Genomic DNA, 20,896 nt, shown 5'->3' with positions numbered 1-20,896 from the left:
GATAGCGGAGGCGACTGCTTCTCCTCAGAGGTATTGTCCGCTTTGGGGAAGTGCGTACGTATCGCGCGACGCGTGTCGTGTGCAGTATTCCCCTCACGGCTTTGTCCTTCTTAAAAGGTGCCTCTGAAGAGAAAGGGGTTGCCCCCCTCCATTTAAGAAACATATCTCTCCGCTATCTAGTCGATGTGGGACTAAGTTCGGACCCTTTATTCCCACAACATAGCCCCCCCAGCGGAGGGGTCTGTGCCAGGGTCAATGGTTCCCAACGAAAGCACCATTGTTGAGGTCGATGTGAGGTCGAGCTCCGGCCCGCGCATCCAACGTTACAGGGGGATTTTCCGCCCTTCGACCTCACCATTGATGAGGTCAAAGGAGGTCGGCCTCCGGCCTACGCGTCCAGCGCTACGGGGAAATCTGCCATCCTCCGACCTCATCCCCACCGGTTTCAGACAGCGGAGGCGACTGCTTCTCCTCAGAAATATTGTCTGCGTTGGAGAAGTGCGTACGTATCGCGCGACGCGTGTCGTGTGCAATATTCCCCTCACGGCTTTGTCCTTCTTAAAAGGCGCTTCCGAAGAGAAAGGGGTTGCCCCCCTCCATTTAAGAAAACAGACCTTTTCGCTATCTAGTTGATGTGGACTAAGTTCGGACCCTTTATTCCCACAACATGGTTAAATTGAGAAAGTTACAAAAAAAAAAAGTTTTACATAAGTTTTTAAGTTATCGGGAATTGTGGACACCCACTTGCTTATTAATACTTTCCCTCAAAATCATTTAATTTCTTGAGAAGACAAATTTCAAAGCTTCTAAAGAAAACTTTCTTCTTTTATTTTCACAGCAAATTCTTTTCTTTTTCTAGATTTTGTTTTCACTTCTAAGTAACAAAAAATGGAGATTCTTTTTCTGTTACTAAGAAAATGACAAATGAAATTTTGCTAAAGAGAAATCTTCCTTTCAACTATTTGTTAACAAAAAAATTGTTTCTAAAAGACATGTTGGAGATCCAAGTTATAAAATTATTTTTTTTTCTTACATGTAAAATTTTTGAAGTTCAAAAGTTGAGATACTTTAGAATATGTTTGTATGCTAAGAGAAGAAACTTTGAGTCATATAGAATTATAGGAAGAGAAGAATACTAATTTGAAAAATTGTAATATATACAAGTGCCTATGATTTTATACCTTTTATAAAATTTTACATCCAAAGAACACATCCAAAGAAGTGTAAAAGCAAAAAACGCAAGTGGATCCAGCTAACCATATCCCAAAGATTTCTCTCCAACTTTTTTTTTTCTTTTTCTTTTTTTTGCTTTTTTTTTATTTCTTTGGGAGGGGAGGGGGCAGGTAAACTAGTGGTCATACAAACTAAATTTCATTAAAGTAATGAACCAAGGATAAGGAGAAAGGACGAAAGCTGAACAAAAGAAAGACCCAAAATAGCCCTTGTTTCATCTTAGTTTAAGCAAACATGATATGCATATTTTCTTTTCTTTTTCTTGGTTTCACTTTCCCAGCAAGAAAATACACCACAAGTGATCTCTATTTTTGATCCTTTTGCTGATCCAATTCAACAAATAGCATATGCAACTTAAAAAATTCATATGCAAAACTAGCTAAAAAGAAAAAAATTCAAGTATACAACTCCGAAATGCCAATGCACACACGGGGAACCAAGGCAAATTCTTGACAAATTGTAGATGCACACATATACCAGAAAAATTAGCATCTAGCAGAACTGCTACATTTTTCTTAAAGAGCAGGTCCAGCTGCTAAATTATGTCACCTTCCATGAGTTTTGCAAAAAGAAAATCCTAAATATTGTGGAAGGAATTCTCTTTATCCAGTGCCTACCATCACAAAGAAGTGTTTGAACCAGCATGCTCGAGCCTTAGGGTGCATTGAGATACATCAATCTCGGAGATTTGAAATTAGAAGACAATAATATGAGAATAGAATGGCGAGTGAGTATGCTGATATAACATATGACCAGATGAAGATTTAGGTGGAACCATATGGAAATTGGAAAGATATATTAAACCATTTCATCTCCAACTCTTCAAGGAAAAGATAGGCTTCATCTTAAATTTTGCTGCAAAATGGTCACGATCGATTGACTCAAAAGGCATGAAAAAGTTGCAAGGCTACTAGATATTATATAAGCCGGTAAATGAAAGTTACTATATAGTTTCAGAGCTGGGAAAAATTCATTTGGCTATCACTTCTTTGATGGCTTGTAGCATCCACCACTGCAGCCATGCCAAGTGTCATGATGCAGTGGTGCGTGTGGGGGGCTCCACCACCAAGTCCAAATCACACCAACGAAGAGGTGGTGGTGCTTTAAATGTCGTAATGCATCCGAGGATAGGAACGTCTTGGACCCTGCCATTCTCAGATGGCTATACCAAAAGATTTTAAGGCTATCATAGTGCTTGTTTCTTTTGATGTAGACTTATTTAGATCAAATTTGTCAGGATTTCATACGTTCTCTCCACCTCGGTCGACGTGACTCCATGTGCACAAGTCGCAAGAGTGCTTTAAAAAATAGATGGTCATCATGAAGTACGAGCCCATTGCTACATATATATATACCCTCTTGATGACAATTATTGGAGTGAGATGTGACGCCTTTCTTAAACCATGGCCTGTTGATGGTGGCATTGGCAATGTTCCACTGTAACCACGAGGACATGAATCAATTGAAATCATAGTGTATCTGTGAAAATCTTCTTGGAACTTTAACTATTAAGAGAATACAAGTGTACTCCTAAGTTTGTAATAATACATGAGACATGAGAGGAGGAATGCCGTTTGATGAAGAAAAGGTTTTATAGACAGCATATTTTTCTCATTTCATGTTGGAAAACTCTAATTTTAAATACTTCTGCCAACTTCTCTTCACTCGGGCTCAGTTGACCTTGCCTTATATATAGAAGAAATGTACGATTATGAAACAAATGGAAGGGATTTTAGAGAGAGAGAGAAGGCAAGGAGCATAAGAGCAGTTGCAGCTCTGTCCGTTAGCAGCGGAGGCGTGGATCAGGTGTGCCATCTACAAGGCCCATCATGATAACGAGCAAACTCATGGTAGTATCTAATTAGAGTGTCATGTGGGTCCTCCATCAAAGGACGACGTGTCGATTGCTGACCCATTTGTGACTATGGTCCGGTGTCTTAGATGTTACAGCTAGTTCACACCCACAGATTTTTTGGGGGGTGATGACACGGCACCACCTCTCAAGCCGTCCAAATTGGTATACAAAATGCATGCGATCCCATTTCTCGATACTTCTGTCTCAGACTTCGTGGGCACTCCCCAGCCTCGTAGCATCCCTATGCATTAAAATCTCATTAGTTTAACATCTCACTGTATGTGTGTGTGGTTGGTCTACAAAAGAGAAGGGGGCACCCATTTTTCCTCATAGCTTCAGTGTTTCACATCCAAGAGGAGCTCTGGGGATTTCATCCAACCAATGTCTAAGCCAAGGTGAGAATTCGCACTCTTTAACTTCACACGTCTTGTTCTAAAGGCTTTAATACAAATTCCAAAGCATGCTGGAACCATGACTTGCAAGTGACTTGTAAGCATGTAATCTGACTTCAGGCTGGAAGGGAAGGTGGCCATCATCACCGGGGCGGCAAGCGGCATCGGCGAGGCCGCTGCAAGGCTCTTCGCCTCCAATGGAGCCACCGTCGTCATCGCCGACATCCAAGACGAGTTAGGCACCGCGGTCGCCGCCTCAATCAGTCCCGGCAAATGTAGCTACAAGCACTGCGACGTCACCGACGAGACGCAAGTCGAAGAGACGGTGAACCACGTCTTGCGTACCCACGGCCGGCTGGATATTATGTTCAGCAATGCCGGAGTCCTGGGCACGGCGACACCCATCCTGGACGCGGACATGGGCGAGCTTGATCGGGTCATGGCGGTGAACGTCCGAGGTACGGCGGCGGCCGTGAAGCACTCCGCGCGCGCGATGGTGGCTCGTGGGACGCGAGGATCCATAATATGTACTGCGAGCGTTGCGTCGTGCCGGGGTGGGCTCGCGCCCGCGGCGTACACTGCGTCGAAGCATGCGGTGCTGGGGTTGGTCCGGGCGGCGGCCGGCGAGCTCGGGCAGCACGGGATCCGGGTGAATTGCCTGTCGCCTTTCGGCGTGGCCACACCCTTGGCTTGTGGGCTCAACGGCATGAGCCTGAGTAAGGTTGAGGACCTTTGCTGCGCCATGGCTAACTTGAAGGGAGTGGTGCTCAAGACCAGCCATGTTGCCGAGGCAGCGTTATTTCTGGCGTCCGATGAGTCGGTGTTCATCAGCGGACATAATTTAGTCGTTGATGGAGGAACCACGGCTGTTAATTCGAGTCTTCAACAGCTAGATTGAGGACTGGAGGGGATGGAGATGTCTTGGATTCTAAAAGCCGCTTTTACTTTTCTAAAGAGAATTTACCCTTGACAATCTTGTTGTGGATTAGAATGTGATGAGCAGAGCAGTCTATTTGTTTGATGCTAATTAATTGCTCATCGATCATAAAACGTAACTTTTCAGAGCATAGGTATTCACCTCTCCACCGCCGCTTGAAATCAGAATGCCAAACCACAGACACAAGGACAGTTCTCCATGCAGCAACAAGCCCTCGAACAAGCAGGTTCTTTCGAACTCAGGCGACCTTTCAGAAGACACATATCGCTCATGCTCAGCCATGATCGACATGAATCGGTTAACTGGATGGTGGAGGGGCATATGTTTCCATGAGCAACCCCCAAACCATGCATGTATGCTAAAGCAGAAAGCACCTGATAAATTAAAAATCTAATGTGCCAATCCGACTTCAATGCCTAAAATCATAGGAGCCTTAGCATGCAATAAATAATCATATGCAGGTGTTTTCAGAATACCTAAAACAGGGGAAATATTAGGATGTCTCACACTGGTAGGAACAGTGCCCTTGCTGAATGCAGGAAAACCAACTTTCTTTAAAAACTCTGGACCATATCCCCTAGTTAATTTTCCTTCCATTAGGAGATTTAGGGATGAAATCACAAAGTCTTCAGTCTATTCAGATGTATATTTGCAAATTAGATCTTTGATTGTGGCAGAGGAACCCCGGCAGACTCAATGCAGAGATCACTCTTAAACATGTTCCCTGATTGTAAGAAATGGTGGTGGAACCTTCAATATTGTGGGCCACCAGGCCTTCCTCTGAACATAGGGAGTATCTTCGGACTAAGATGGCATGCCATCACTGAGAATATGATGCGGGGAAGCGTGGAAGTTGGGATTCAGACGTCCTCAAACTGAAACAGCGGCTCAGATCGAGGGACAAATTAGGATCCCAACGGTGGCTGCTTGCTGGCTCGAAACAGAGCGGAAACAGCGGTGAAGATGATCAAACCTCCTGCGTTGAACCTGGTTCAAGATTCAGGAAACAGGAGATTCCAGTGCTCAAAGAAACAGAGCTTTTCATTCCTTCTTTAATGGCGGCTGAAAATATTAGAATAACAAGAAGGAGAGCACGGCTCTTCTAGCAATTCTTTTATAGGATTACACACTCACCCTAAACCTACACAATGGGATCCAACACAAAGCAAATCTTAAATCAACAAGGACTCTTAATCCCAACTAAATTTAGAACAAAACATGACTAAATTCAGCAATTAAAAAAGGACTCTAAACCGGCTTGATTAAACCAAAATTGAGAAGCAACTAATCTGATTCGACTCTCCTTGAGCGTGGGATTGATCTCTCCTTGAATAAAATTGATCCAAACACCCCCACGGAGAAGATGAATCAAGTCTTTATAACTGCAATGTCCTCGCTCGATTTTCCTGTTCCACGGCTCTGTTCCGTGGAAGGAATCTGTCCTGCATCAGTCCCCTCCACTTGAAGATAACTTGCCCTCGAGTTAATATTTGGATACAGCGGCTTCTCAGTTCTTAAGGCTCTAGCAGCCATTAGAATTACAGTGTCTGGGGTTACACCTTTTGCAAAAACCTTAATAAGATTGTTGTCCACTGTTAGCTTGTTCAGAGTAAGAGTTCCTATAATTAATTTGTGATCCTATGGTTATTTTGGGCTCTATAGTCTTAGTCATGTGGTGTGGCGAGTATTGGTGTAGGCATAATTTGGTTAATGGGCTCTGCAGTGGGCGGACCCATTAACATTACTAATTGGGCTGGGTCTCCACTCCACTCTTATATATATCTGCCTGTAGAGAAACTCTTAGGCATTAATATTTCTACGTTCCTAGAGGCACTTATCCCATTGAGAAGATAGGCATAAAGGAGAAGAAGGAGAGGAAGATCCATTCCATCTCTGTGGTTTCATCTTCCACAGAATATCGCTATAGTGATCAACAATGGCTGCTCAAGGCCATCAAGGTACGCTTCAATTTTCTTTGAATAGATTCACGGTTTGTTTATTTTGTGTTCTAATTTCTCGCATGTAGTCCATACACTGAGTGCAGGATCAGGTTATATCAGGTTTAGTCATGCCGGGACTATTGAGATAGATCCAGATAATGGGCCCTGCATGCATCTTTTTTACACGATCTTTCCTTACCTCTGGCAAGGCTGCAGACAATGGTAATATGGGGTAATGGAAATTTGATTTTGCTGCTTCTCGATCCACTTTTGTATAAATTTAGCTTAATTTTTGAAGGGATGAGATCCACATTTAAGAGAGGCATCTAGGTTCAAGTATCTTTATCGGTAAATCGGATTTATTAAACTAGTTTTGAAGTACTTCGAAATCGGAGAGAAGCAACAAAGAAATCTTGCATCAGTTATACTAGCTAGCTAGCAGTGCATTTTTAAGATAAGACGGGCAATAACTTGCCGCTAATATTATAGCATATTGTTCTCCAAGGAATATTATAAAAATGAGAGAATTCTGTAGGAAGAATTCTACTTTTATTTTTGCATGTGCATAGGCTTGTGATGTGCGTGCATCTGATGGAAGATGCTTGTATTCCCTAAAATCTTCCAGAAATCTGTTCGACTTATGATTTTTCTGAACCGCTAGGAGCAAAACGAGTATATATGAAAAGTGGGAGCAATTGGAAGCGATTGGATGGATGGAAGAGTGTTTGGGAGGGATGAGGAAGTATATTTAAGATGAGGGAGTGAAAAATAATTCGATACAAGCTAATGACAGTCTGACTCTCCTGCGTCTTAATGTTGGAATAAATGAAACCTCAAGTCCCATGAAAGAGTCTTGAGTATTGGAACAAATTAAACCTCAAGTCTTCAGCAGCTAAATTGAGGCCGGGAGGGGATGGAGATGTCTTGGATTCTAAAAGCCACTTTTACTTTTCTAAAGAGAATTTGTCCTTGCAATCTTGTTGTGGATTAAAATGTGATGTGCAACAACCCAGGACTTCACCCAAAATGGCTAGCCGGAAGGTATTTTTTGGGTTCCTTAATCCTGTATAAGTACCCAAGATCTACCTAGCGAATAACTGATATGGGACTAAACACACGCCCGCACGGGTCCTCACATACTTTCCCCATTTAAATTCTGACGTCCTCGTCAGGCTAAGGGTTCAAATCCATCCAAATCTAATCACAAGCATCACGATCGGCCCGTGGTCAGCCTCAATAGATCCGTGTTGCAGTGTCCCCTAGTTTACATTGGTTCTGGGCTGGGTTCGCTCTGATACCACTAAATATGTCGCGCCCTGAACCAAGAACGTGACAGACGCCGCATATTTGTATGGCGGATCATACGAGCATGCAAGGCTATATATCATATCAAAACAATAATAATTCCTAAAAATTTATTGCATCAAAAACTTATCCAAATGGTTCTTATAATAGTTCCAAAGTGACATAAGTCAACATATGCTAACTACTAACATGACTCAAATAAGATGTTCTAACTAGACTGACTAATGCTCCAATCACTGAAAGTATCTTCGCAAAAACTAGTGCACTCCCCAAGTCTCTAGCAATCATGCATCCGGATCTGAAAAATAGAGTGTTGACCCAAAGATTGATTTTGATGATTACAAAATCTTGAAGTATAATTACTAATGTTTGTGTTGCAAGAAGATAATTTTTTTTGCAAGGAATATAGCAAGTTGGAAGAATGCAAGAAGGCCTCAAAAGCTCTCAAGAAAAGTTGGAAGAAAAGCACACTTCATTGGCCCAAGGTTCAAGTTCAAAGGATACAAGTTGGAGGAGCAAATTCCAAGAAAAATTCAAAAGGAACAGTCCTCAAGTCGACTCCTGGAAGTTTGGAGTTGACTCTGGCACTATGGAGTTTCAAAGCACTGCGCTCGAGTCGACCCCAGCACTTCAAGAGTCGACCCCAACAAAAGATGAGTCAACCCCAGACAACCCGCAGGAAAGAAACAGAAAGAGGTTTCTGTCAGACTTAGACCGAGCCGACTCGAAGGATTCTCGAGTCGACTCGAGTCAATCACGAGTCGACCCCAGAAGTGTCTCCGACGAAAGATAGAAGGCAGCTGAAATCGCCAAGCCTTAGAGTCGACCCAACATCAACAAGAGTCGACCTCTGGACAATACGAGTCGACCCCGGAGCAAGTGGAGTCGACCTCTTAAGTTGCACAGAACAAATCCAGAGAGCAGCTAAAGTCGCAAGCAAGCAAGAGCCGACTCCGGGACTTACCGAGTCGACTCGTAAGGAACACGAGTCGACCCCTGAAATCAGGAGTCGACCCCAGGCGACGGGATGAAGCTGCAACAGCTAGTTTGCTTTCACTCCCAACGGCTCTATTTTGTCTCTAACGGCTAGATCTTTGTTCCCACGCCATCCAAAGCTATAAAATCAAGGGGAGAGCAAGGGGAGAAAAAAAGAAGTGGGAGAGAACACATAGGAAAGAGATTTCAAAGGAATTTTAAGAGAAACTTTCCAAAAGCACAAAAGGGCCATTCAAAGCAAGAGAGAGAGAGAAGAAGAGCATCTGAGTGAATCCTAAAGCTTGCTCTCCAACTATGTGCTGCCTCAGCGATCCTCTACCTCGTGCGAAATTAGAAGAGGGTCAAGTAAAGGAGAAGCCGAGTTCTCTTGGGCTGCATATCTGGGCAACACAGAGAAAACATAATAATAAGCTACACTAGCCCAGTAAGCAATATAATACCTCATAGTGGGGTCGAAGCATGTCAAATAATTTAGTTCAAAGCACAAAATATTGACCGAAAAATAAATAATCTCTCTCAAATAATATATATTTCTTTTAAAATATTCCATAGTTTTTCACCAGAAATACCATGAACCAGATATCAGAAATCAGAATCAGAAATCAGATGTCAAAAATCAGGCTATGGCCACGTAACCTAGTGGCATGAGTCAAAATGTACAAAGTGGCAAAAACCACTATTCTTAATCACCGGTGGCACGGGATCCCAAAAACACTATTTTAGTCATCAGTGGCGTGGTATCGAAATTAGTTTCTCATAGATTACAAGTCGACGGGGGTCAACAAATAATCCTTATTGGCGGGCCAGAACAGATCATAGTCATGCAGAGAATGCATATTTATAAAATAGATTTTTTCTAAATGTGCCCATTAACATTTTTCAGATTTCATAACATAGCACAATAACATATTTTAAAATAATCATAACATGAACATGTGTGACCCGTTTAACTAAGTATAAAATAGATATCATAATTAAATTTCTTCAACTAATTATTATTTTACCAAAAATTTGGAAAATACATTTTAAAGCATTAGGTTACTTACCTCTTATCACTTCAAAAATTCCACTTCAGTTAGATGAGTCAGGTGATAAATTTCATCATCATTCGAGAAGTCAAGTGAAGTCAAAATTAAACACCACTGTAGAACGGCCTCGTGCCCCCAAATTAGGTCGGTCAAGTGACAATGCTTGACTGTTCAGGTCGGTTTGAGTAAGGAGAGTTTAACGGGTCAGGTGAAGATCAAAAGTAGCCAAATCTAATTGGGGCTGAAGTAATGGGACGGTCTTCCGCCCGGGTATCGGGGCGGTTCAAGGCCTCCAAACTAGGTCAATTTGGATCCAAGAAACAAGGAGAGCAAAGCTTAACTAGGATCCCTAAGCTTGTCTCTATTTTTGATCCTTTTGCTGATCCAATTCAACAAATAGCATATGCAACTTAAAAAATTCATATGCAAAACTAGCTAAAAACAAAATTCCAAGTATACAACTCCGAAATGCCAATGCACACATGGCGAACCAAGGCAAATTTTTGACAAATTACAGATGCACACATATACCAGAAAAATTAGCATTTAGCAGAACTGTTATATTTTTCTTAAAGAACAGGTCCAGCTGCTAAATTATGTCACATTCCATGAGTTTTGCAAAAAGAAAATCCTAAATATTGTGGAAGGAATTCTCTTTATCCGGTGCCTGCCACCACAAAGAAGGGTTTGAACCAGCATGCTCGAGCCTTAGGGTGCATTGAGATACATCAATCTCGGAGATTTGAAATTAGAAGACAATAATATGAGAAGAGAATGACGGGTGAGTATGCTGATATAACATATGACCAGATGAAGATTTAGTTGGAACCATATGAAAATTGGAAAGATGTATTAAACTATTTCATCTTATTACACTACAAAAGAAAGAATATTTTTCGGCGCTTTATTTGGTCTTTTCCGACGCTTTTAAGCGTCGGTAGAATTTCTTCCAACGCCCTCCAAAGCGTGGGTAAGACGTCGGGCAGGTGGGGGTGGGCTCAGTTTACGCCGACGCTTGAAGAAAGCGTCGGCCATGTATGGCGACGCTTTTAAGCGTCGTTCATCTGCGAGTTAACCGAGCGTTGGCTAATATGGACCGACGCTTGAAACCATTGGTTTGTGCTTTTTCCTAGCATCGGCATTTAAGCGTCGGCTTTTTTCACTTTTACTGTAGTGTTACGATCATCTTAACAAGAATTTTGTTGCAAAAAGGTCACGATTGACCGAACTTAACTGCTGCTGCGCTAAGGCATGAAAAATTTGCAAGGCTACAAGATAATTTTCATACTCTTAAAGCATAAAGGTTATATAAGCCGGTAAAAGAAAGTTACTTGTTTGAGGATTGGGAAAAATTCATCTGGCTATCACTTCTTTGATGGCTTGTACCATCCACCACTGCAGTCATGCCAAGTGTCATGATGCGGCGGTGCGTGTGGGGGCTCCACCACCAAGTCCAAATCACGCCAACGAAGTGGTGGTGGTGCTTTAAATGTCGTAATGCATCCGAGGAAGGAACGTCTTGGACCCTGCCATTCTCAGATGGCTATATGATCTTATCCTAAGCCAAATCACGGGAGATGAGGCCCTCCCTTTCATATCAAAAGTTTTTTAGGCTATCATAGTGTTTGTTTCTTCTAATGTAAACTTATTTGAGCAAATCTGTCAGGATTTCATATGTTCTCTCCACCTCGGTCGACGTGACTCCATGTGCACAAGTCGCAAGACTGCTTTAAAAAATAGATGGTCATCATGAAGTACGAGCCCATTGCTATGTATGTATATATACCCTCTTGATGACAATTATTGGAGTGAGATGTGACGCCTTTCTTAAACCATGGCCTGTTGATGGTGGCATTGGCATGTTCCACTGTAACCACGAGGACATGAATCAATTGATATCATATATAGTGTATCCGTGAACATCTTCTTGGAACTTTGAACTATTAAGAGAATACAAGTGTACTCCTAAGTTTGTAATAATACATGAGACATGAGAAGAGGAATGCCGTTTGATGAAGAAAAGGTTTTATAGATAGCATATTTTTCTCATTTCATATTGGAAAACTCTAATTTTAAATACTTCTGCCAACTTCTCTTCACTCGGGCTCAGTTAACCTTGCCTTATATATAGAAGAAATGTACGATTATGAAACAAATGGAAGGGATTTGAGAGAGAGAGAGAAGACAAGGAGCATAAGAGCCGTTGCAGCGCTGTCTGTTAGCAGCGGAGGCGTGGATCAGGTGTGCCATCTACAAGGCCCATCATGATAACGAGCAAACTCATGGTATTATCTAATTAGAGTGTCATGTGGGTCCTCCATCAAAGAACGACGTGTCGATTGCTGACCCATCTGTGACTATGGTTCGGTGTCTTAGATGTTACAGCTAGTTCACACCCACAGATTTTTTTTGGGGGTGATGACACGGCACCACCTCTCAAGCCGTCCAAATTGGTATACAAAATGCACGCGATCCCATTTCTCGATACTTTTGTCTCAGACTTCGTGGGCGCTCCCCATCCTCGTAGCATCCCTATGGATTGAAATCTCAATAGTTTAACATCTCTCTGTATGTGTGTGTGTGTGTGTGTGGTTGGTCTACAAAAGAGAAGGGGCCGCCCAATTTTCCTCATAGCTTCAGTGTTTCACATTAGATGAGCTCTAGGGATTTCATCCAACCAATGTCTAAGCCAAGGTGAGAATTCGCACTCTTTAACTTCACACGTCTTGTGCTAAAGGCTTTAATACAAATTGCATGTAAGCATGTAATCTGACTTCAGGCTGGAAGGGAAGGTGGCCATCATCACACTACAGGAAAACTGGGCTATCCCGGCGCTTTTTTGTCGCCAGAGCGTCGGCGATACCAGAGTGGCAATTTTTTTTGCCGACGCAGGAGCAAAGCGTCGGCAAAAACAAGGATTTGCCGACGCTTACGTAGCATCGGCGATAAGCCGACGGTTCGTAAGCGTCGGCGGTAAGCCGACGGTATAAAGTTCTCACGATTTTACTCCTGGTTTTCGCCGACGCTTTCTTGCGTCGTAAAATATCGACGCTTTTTTGCGTCGTAAAATACCGACGCTTTTTTGCGTCGGCAGATCCTGCATGTGAAGCGTCGGCATAAGCGTGCCGGTGCTGTGCCGGAGGTCTTTTACCGATGCTTAAAAGCATCGGGAATTGTTTTTTTTAAAAAAAATAAAAACGCCAATTCATATTATAAACCGAACATTACAAAACATACATTATAACAATATAAACCTGTATTACATTGATACATTGACACAAACACTCAGATCATTCGAAATATGAATATTGTCATATCTGATTAAAAATTTGCTTAATAAGTTTCAAATTACAATGTACTCTGAAAAATAAGAAACATATACATATCAACTACAGGTGGCGCGTGCTCAGACTGGGACCCGGACTGAGTATGGGGCTCATCGGGCTGCTGGGAACGATCAAAAGTAGATCCCACGGATGTGTGCTTGATGACCCAAAGATTGATTTAAATATTGATTTTGATGATCACAAAATCTTGAAGTATAATTACTAATGTTTGAGTTGCAAGAAGAAAGATAATTTGTTATGCAAGGAACATAGCAAGTTGAAAAAATACAAGAAGGTCTCAAAAGCTCTCAAGAAAACTTGGAAGAAAGCTACACTTCATTGGCCCAAGGTTCAAGTTCAAAGGATTCAAGTTGGAGGGACAATTCTAAAGAAAAACTCAAAAGAACTATCCTCGAGTCGACTTCTGAAAATTCAGAGTCGACTCTGGCACTCTGAAGTTTCAAGAAACAGTGCTCGAGTCGACCCCGGGACTCTGCGAGTCGACTCCGACTGAGAACAGATAAAAAGACAGAGAGTTGATTTTCAGCGCTACAGTGCTCGAGTCGACTCCTACTTCAGCGCTACAGTTCTCGAGTCGACTCCCAGCTACAGTGCCGGCAGACTCTTATTCACGAGTCGACTCCTACTTCAGCCGAGTCGACTCGAGCACGCTGGAAGGCATAACGGCTAGTTTTTTCTCAACTCCAATGGCTCTATTTTTGTCTCTAATGGCTAGATCTTTGTTCCCACGCCATCCAAAGCTATAAAATCAAGGAGAGAGCTAGGAAAGAAGTTAAGGAAGTGGGAGAGAACACATAGGAAAGAGATTTCAAAGAGATTTCAAGAGAAACCTCCCAAAAGCACAAAAGGGCCATTCAAAGCAAAAGAGAGAGAAGGAGAGCATCTTAGTGAATCTCAAGGCTTCCTCTCCAACTGTGTGTTGCCTCAGTGATCCTCTACCTCGTGCGAAATCAGAAGAGGGTCAAGTAAAGAAGAAGCCGAGTTCCTTCATCTACAAAACTTGTTTGAGGGCTTCTTCTCTTTACTCTATTTGTTTACACTATTATATCTGCTTGTTTAAGAAGCTTGTATTTGTTTTAAACTCTTGTTCTAATATCTTGTAACTTGATTCAATCAAGGGATTGAATCAAGGGGTTAAGGTTTGTTGGTGAGCCAAAGGAAAAACCAACGGTGTAAGGTTGTGGTTGGTGAACCGGAGAAAACCAACTGGGTTTGATTGTGAACCCGGAAAAACAATCGAGTGGTTCTAGTCGGTGAGCCTGTGAAAACCGACCGAGTTCGTTGTGATCTCATGAAAACAACAAGTTAGGTTGTGAGCTTGTAAAACAACCGGCTGTAATCTGAGGGATTATAGTGAAATTCCCAAGAGATCTTGGGGAGTGGATGTAGGTGCTGGGGTGCACCGAACCACTATACGTTTGTTGTGTTTGCGATGCTTTCTTTCATTGTTTAATTTTCTCACTTACTTACTTAGATAAATATCTAATTGAATTGCTTGCTTAACTCTTATCTGTGCATCCTTTAGTTGCAAGTATATTCAAATTGTTTAATTAAGTTTCATTTAATAAAACTACATTAAGATTCATTGTATTGAAATGCTTGCTTGAGGAAATCTAGACTAATTGTTTATTGAGTCCGCTGTTTAATAGTTTTAATCTTGATCAGGTTAGAATTAAACTATTGCTAAGTTTAAATTTCACTGTGCATCTATACAACTTAGCTTAATTGATTGAAAAGTTTAGAAGTAGTTGAAAAATTTTAAAAGACCCAATTCATCCCCCCCCCCCCTCTTAGGTTATATCTACTGGGCAACAAGTGGTATCAGAGCAGGTGCTCTAAGGTTAATTGTTGATCTCACGATCAAGAGCCAAAGATCATGACAACTCAAATAGATAGTTTTCTAGAAGAGGGACAATTAATTGATAAACCTCCACTATTTAATGGCATAAACTACACACATTGGAAAGCACGCATAAGTATTTTTATTCAATCACAAAACTATGATTTATAGAATATCATAATAAATGACCTTCACATACTCTCTCAAACTGTTGATGAAAAAGACTTAGCATAATTGAATGTTAATGCTATGAACATACTATATTGTGCTATCCGTAAAACTATATTTAATAAGATTTCTGCATGCTTATCTGCTAAAGAAATCTGGGATACTTTAAAAAATATTTATGATAAATTCCAGATTAGCTCACATGTGCTTCAATTACATACTAACAGTGAGACTGCAGAAAAAGATGTTGAATCTCCCACATCAGCCGAGTCGACTCCCAGTTTGTCCGAGTCGACTCCCAGAGGAAAACAATCTGAAAGGCAGAGACTCAGTTTCGGAGACCCTGTGAACAAGTCGACTCCAAGTGTTTCAGAGTCGACCCCCAAGTTAGCCGAGTCGACTCCAACAAGGCCCAAGTCGACTCCGAGGCAGAACAGTTCAAAAGACAGAGAATCAATTTTTCGGTCTTTGAGAATGAGACGTCTCCCGAAGATCTCGAGTCGCCTCTCAAGTCAGTCGAGTCGACTCCAAGTAAACCCGAGTCGACTCGAGGAAGAAAGAACAACAAATAAAGAATTCGGTGATGAAAACAAGGATCCATTCCCAAACACCAAAAAATTCAAAAGCTTCCTAAAGACAAAGAAGAAGAGGAAGCAAGAAGAAAGGAAAAAAGAGATAAAAAGCAAGAAAGCCTTGACCAAGGAAGAGTCAAGCAAGAAAATGAAAGTTAGGAGCAACAATGATAATATTAGCTCCAAAGAGCTACAAGAGGTAACTAACTTATGCTTTATGGCACAAGAAGATAAGGTAAAATCTGAATCTAATTTTACATCAAATGATTTTCAAGAAGAATTCTCTTATGATGAATTAAAAAGAAACTAGATTCAACCCGGTTCTTAGGCACCTAAATCAGTCACACTGATTTTCCTTATAGGCATGGGTCAACTTGAATAATTAAGTGATCTAATCAAAAAATGATTGACCAAATCGGCCAGGTTAGTGAGATCGGTAGGAGGGATATGCCATTAACTCGACAAAGACGAATCAGTGCGAATAGCTCCCAATTAAAAACCACCGGCCAAAGCTGCCAAACTTACCTTAGACACCGACTGGTTAATCAATTTTGATTTTGACCATCCTAATGACTCAGGCTCAACCACTGAGCCTCAATCAAGTTCCATTTGGTCTAATCAAAGGCATGAACTTGATCAAGTATAACTATTGTATTTGATTAAGTATCCTTGACCTAATCTAATTACTACTTAGTTAGATTTGATCAATTACTCCAATTAGTCCATCTTTGATTTTAACCCTAGGTCTAACCCAGTTCCCTAAAACTTGATTTGAGCTAACCCAAAAAACTCCAAGATTTATACAATGTCAATTAGATTTCAATTCACAATTCTAAATCACTTAATTCTCAATTAAGTGTAGGTTTATAAAAAATTTCAGATCATTGCATAAGTCTTGAATCCCATGTTAATTACAAACTTTTAGTTCTTAAAACTTATTTTCATATCTGAGTTTGTCAATTAAACATGCTGATTTCAGATTTAATTCATGTTTAAATCTTATTTGATTTATGTTCATACATCATATATACAAACTAACATGAATTTAATCTAAACAACATACATCATATGCATCTGATTTTCAGATCTATTTTATTACGTAAAAACAGCAATTAAATCAATCATAAATCTCTTTTAGATCTAATCTAAACATATCTATGATTTTAGATTTAATTACAAAGATTAAAATTACTTTTAATCTTCTTTTTCGTGGTTCATCTTTAAGGATTGGATCACAGTGGCACCCCTACACGCCATAAGAGATTCCATTGAATGGGAAAAGAGGGTTATAAACCCTTCTTTCTCCTATGATCGGACGGCCTAATGATCATTCCAATCGGATTACTTGACTACTAGGATTAGAAAACTTGTTTTTGGCATAAATGTTTAAACTACTTTGAATTTGTGGATCTGATACCACTGTTGGAAACCCTAGTGGTCGCATGCGTATATTTTTATAAATTTTACAGCGAAAGCATGAATTAAACTATTTAATTTTTATGCATGCTAGAGATCATATCTCTACAATAAAAATAGATCCAGAATTTTAAACATTTATCCTAAACAAGTATGCATGATTCTATGCCTAGCATGTAATCTTGCAGAATTTCAGCAACCTAGTTGATTTCTAATCCTAATTTCTAATGTGATCAAATCTCATACCTTTTTGCTTTGAGAACTTTGATGATGCCTTGATCACCTTCTGTAGCTGCACACGTGTCCGGCCTCTACGGATAGTCCATGCGAAGCTCCAGGAAGATCTTCCTTCGCGGGAGTGCTAGCTCGCGCAGAGGTGCTGCAATGGCTGAACTTTTCTCCTTCGAAGCACTCAACCTTTGATTTTTCTTCAAAGGGATGAAGGATTGAGATGAAGGAGAGGAAGGAGAAGAAGTGGACGGTTGCTTCTCAAAATTTTTCCAGATCCCTAACTCTCTTAAAAGTTGGCTTAAAGAAACCCTAGGCGTGGAGGTCCTTTTATAGCCAAAGGACCCCCCACGCCTCACACCCTTTTTAGCCAACTTATTTGGCTGATAAAAATCCTAGAAAATTCTGGTGAACCGGTAGCTAAGAGAAGATGATTATTCCTTTTTTTGTGCACTTTGAATCTCCAAAAAATCAGAGATTCATGCGCCCGAACTTCAGCCGCATGCCACCCTTTCTTTATGCGCCATACATCCCTACAAATTAGGGATTTCATCCTAATCTCTTTAGAAAGGTTTGAGGTGCCATTTTCTAGAAAAATATGGGCACGGCTCCTATGATTTCCCATGCTAACAATTGGCCAAAAATAAGAGGAGAGGTGCCACCAATTTTGGGAATAAGGATGAGGTGTCTTTCTTCTCCAAGAAAGAAAGCTAGGATCCTAAAATTTAGGAATTCTTCTCCTTATCAATTTCTGAATTTAATTTTGAACTTAGAATCCTTATCAAATAAGGACTTTTAATAGACTCGGATCAAGCCCAATCCAATTGGATCAAGTCCGATTAATTAGGTCGAGCCCAATCTACTCAGATCGAACCCAATCCAATTAGGTCAAATCCTGATGAAGCCCAAATTGAATCTTATTCAATTTGGCTTAACCTAAGCTCAATCATTCAATCAATTAAGTTCATTAGCAATCTAATTTCTAATTAATCCTTCAATAATTTAATAATTATTTTACTACAACTTTTGCATAGGTAATTTGTCAATCGAATTGACCGATGTACCCATGGATGATTCTTAATCGTTGATCAGCCATTTGATCAACCTAGAAACTTCTATGCATGTGACCCCATAGGTTCAAACCTAAGCCGATAGCACAAGAACAACTTAGCCTTCCATCACTAAATTAGAAATTCAGATAGTCCGGTACCAAAGTGCAGTGAGTTGCTTGTAAGTCACCGTAGTGATCTCAGGTCTGAAGGATACTTATACCCATATCCACTTAGAACATCTCTTGACAGCAGAGTGTTCTGAAACTGGTCACGTACAGTGAAGTGTACTCCTATACTTCACCTGTATGACATATCAGTGTCTCTACACTCCTTGGTTAAGAGGACAACCAACGTATATGGCACACAACGACCTATTCTTGATAATGCTATTATCCTAGTAATAGCATATCATTTGGTCGCGAACACGTTTAAGGACTCATAGATAAATCCTCCTTTATCTTTTAAAAGAGTCCTAAGGACTTCATCACATTTCAAGAGTACAAAATATGTGCGATGAATAATGCCAAATAACCTTTTATTAATTTATTAATCCATATACAATTCAATCATCAACAGACTGACGATTGACTTTCAGGACACAATTCCTAACATACTTTATAGTCTTTATCACAAAATTGACTAATGCTTAGCAGAATATGTTTTAGTCCATCAACTAATAAAAATTTTCAATGAAAGAGGATGGAGTGATTCGAATGTTACCTATACCAATTATTTTACCTTTGCCAGTATCACCAAAAGTAACCATTCCCCCATTTTTCTTTTTAAGGGTGATGAACTGAGTTTCATACCCTGTTATGTGTCTAGAACATCCACTATCTAAGTACCATCTTCTGTTGGATCCTTGGGTAGCTAGACACACCTGCAAAATACCAATCAAATTTTTATCCTAGGTACCCACGCTCTTTTGGGTCATTGCTGGTTAGCAATAATGGTTCCTTTTGGAACCCAGACTTTCTTAAAAGATATGTTGCTTACAAGATTACAGGATTTCAGATTACTAGGTGTATATTGTAGTGTGTTCTTGTTGAATCTAAATAGGATGGTTTCAGCATACACAGATGACAAATTTTCAGAGATGTTTTTAGCAGATTTCTATTTCTGCTTATCAGATTTGTAGTGAATTATTTCAGGATAAACATAAGAGGATTTAACAAAAATATTTTTGAGTGATTTTTGTTTGTTCCAAGGATGATATCCCAAACTAGCCTTGTCAAACACATCTCTTTGATTATCTAGAATTAAGTTCAGTTTTTCAGGGCTGAGGGTAAATCTTTCAACAAAAAGTTTTAACTTATTAACTTCTTTAGTTAACTTTTTATTAATTTCTGAAAGCTGCTCATTATTTTTCTAAATTTTTACATTGCTTTCAGTAAGAAGTTGATTTTTCTGTTTTAATTATTTATTTTTTAGAACAAGTTTTTTGTATTCTAAGAGAAGATCAGAAAAGGCATCATGAAGTTCTTCAAATGAGAAGTCAATTTGAGTTTCAGCACATACCTCATCTTCATGTGCCATAAAGCATTGATGTGCAGTTTCTTGTTGTTGCTCTTCTTCTTCAGAGCTTGTTTCATCACTGTCACTCCAAGTGGCCATCATGGCCTTCTTTTTATACTTTTTAGGAGCCTTCTTGAGCAGTGGGCATTCAGTTCTGAAGTGACCCGATTTCTTGCATTCATAACAGGTCACTTGTTGCCCCTTTTCTTTTTCTTTACTTTGCTCCCCCCTGATCACTGGCGTTTTTTTGAATCCAGATTTCTTCTTTCTGAAGAATTTTCTAAATCTCCTTTTGATCAAGGCCATTTCCTCACTGTCTTCAGAATCAGAACTATCACTCTCATTTTCAGCTTGAGTTGACTTTAGAGCTATGGTTCTGTGCTTCTTGGATTCATCCTCTTCCAGGCTCTGTTTCATGGAGAGTTCGTGAGTCATCAGTGAGCCTAAGAATTCTTCCAACGGAAGTGTGTTAAAGTCCTTGGCTTCTTGGATGGCAGTGACCTTTGCTTCCCAAACTCTTCGAAGTGACCTGAAAACCTTACGGACAAGATCACTGTTAGTATAAGATCTGCCAAGACATTTCAGACTGTTAATAATATCAGTAAATATAGTAAATATTTTAGATATAGACTCACTGGGTTCCATTTTAAACAATTCATATTTGTACACTAATATGTTAACTTTAGATTTTTTAACCTGGTTAGTGCCTTCGTGTGTGACTTCCAGTCTATCCTAGATTTTTTTTGCAGACATGCAGATGGATATGCAATTAAATTCACTAGCATCTAATGAGCAGTATAAAATATTCATGGCCTTTGCATTCAGCTGAGCCATTTTCTTATCATGATCATCCCATTCCCCTTCAGGTTTGGGTAGAGAGATGCAATCAATGATTTTCGTAGGCATGTGCAGCTCATTGACTATGATGTTCCATAAATCATAGTCAAGTGCTTGGATGAATATGCACATGCGTGCTTTCCAATATGTATAATTTGTGCCATTAAAAAGTGGGGGTCTATTTGTGGATTGCCCTTCAGCAATAGAGGTTCCTAATGGCACTGCCATGATTTTT

The 20,896-nt window shown here is 40.3% G+C and overlaps 1 protein-coding gene across 1 annotated transcript; it reads left to right on the top strand.

The window, feature by feature from the left end:
* The first annotated feature begins 3,297 nt into the window (after positions 1-3,297).
* On the top strand, positions 3,298-4,547 carry LOC103723725 (short-chain dehydrogenase reductase 3b-like). The gene is made up of 2 exons (XM_008814742.4): positions 3,298-3,483; positions 3,601-4,547. Exons 1-2 carry the CDS (start codon positions 3,470-3,472, stop codon positions 4,376-4,378), a joined length of 792 nt encoding a protein of 263 aa, XP_008812964.2. The 5' UTR covers positions 3,298-3,469; the 3' UTR covers positions 4,379-4,547.
* The last annotated feature ends 16,349 nt before the right edge of the window (positions 4,548-20,896 follow it).

This window comes from Phoenix dactylifera, chromosome 1, assembly GCF_009389715.1.
Source record: "Phoenix dactylifera cultivar Barhee BC4 chromosome 1, palm_55x_up_171113_PBpolish2nd_filt_p, whole genome shotgun sequence".
In the NCBI taxonomy this organism is placed as follows: Eukaryota; Viridiplantae; Streptophyta; class Magnoliopsida; order Arecales; family Arecaceae; genus Phoenix; species Phoenix dactylifera.
The sequence above is the reverse complement of the archived record's forward strand: the minus strand, read 5'-3'. Positions and strand labels throughout refer to the sequence as shown.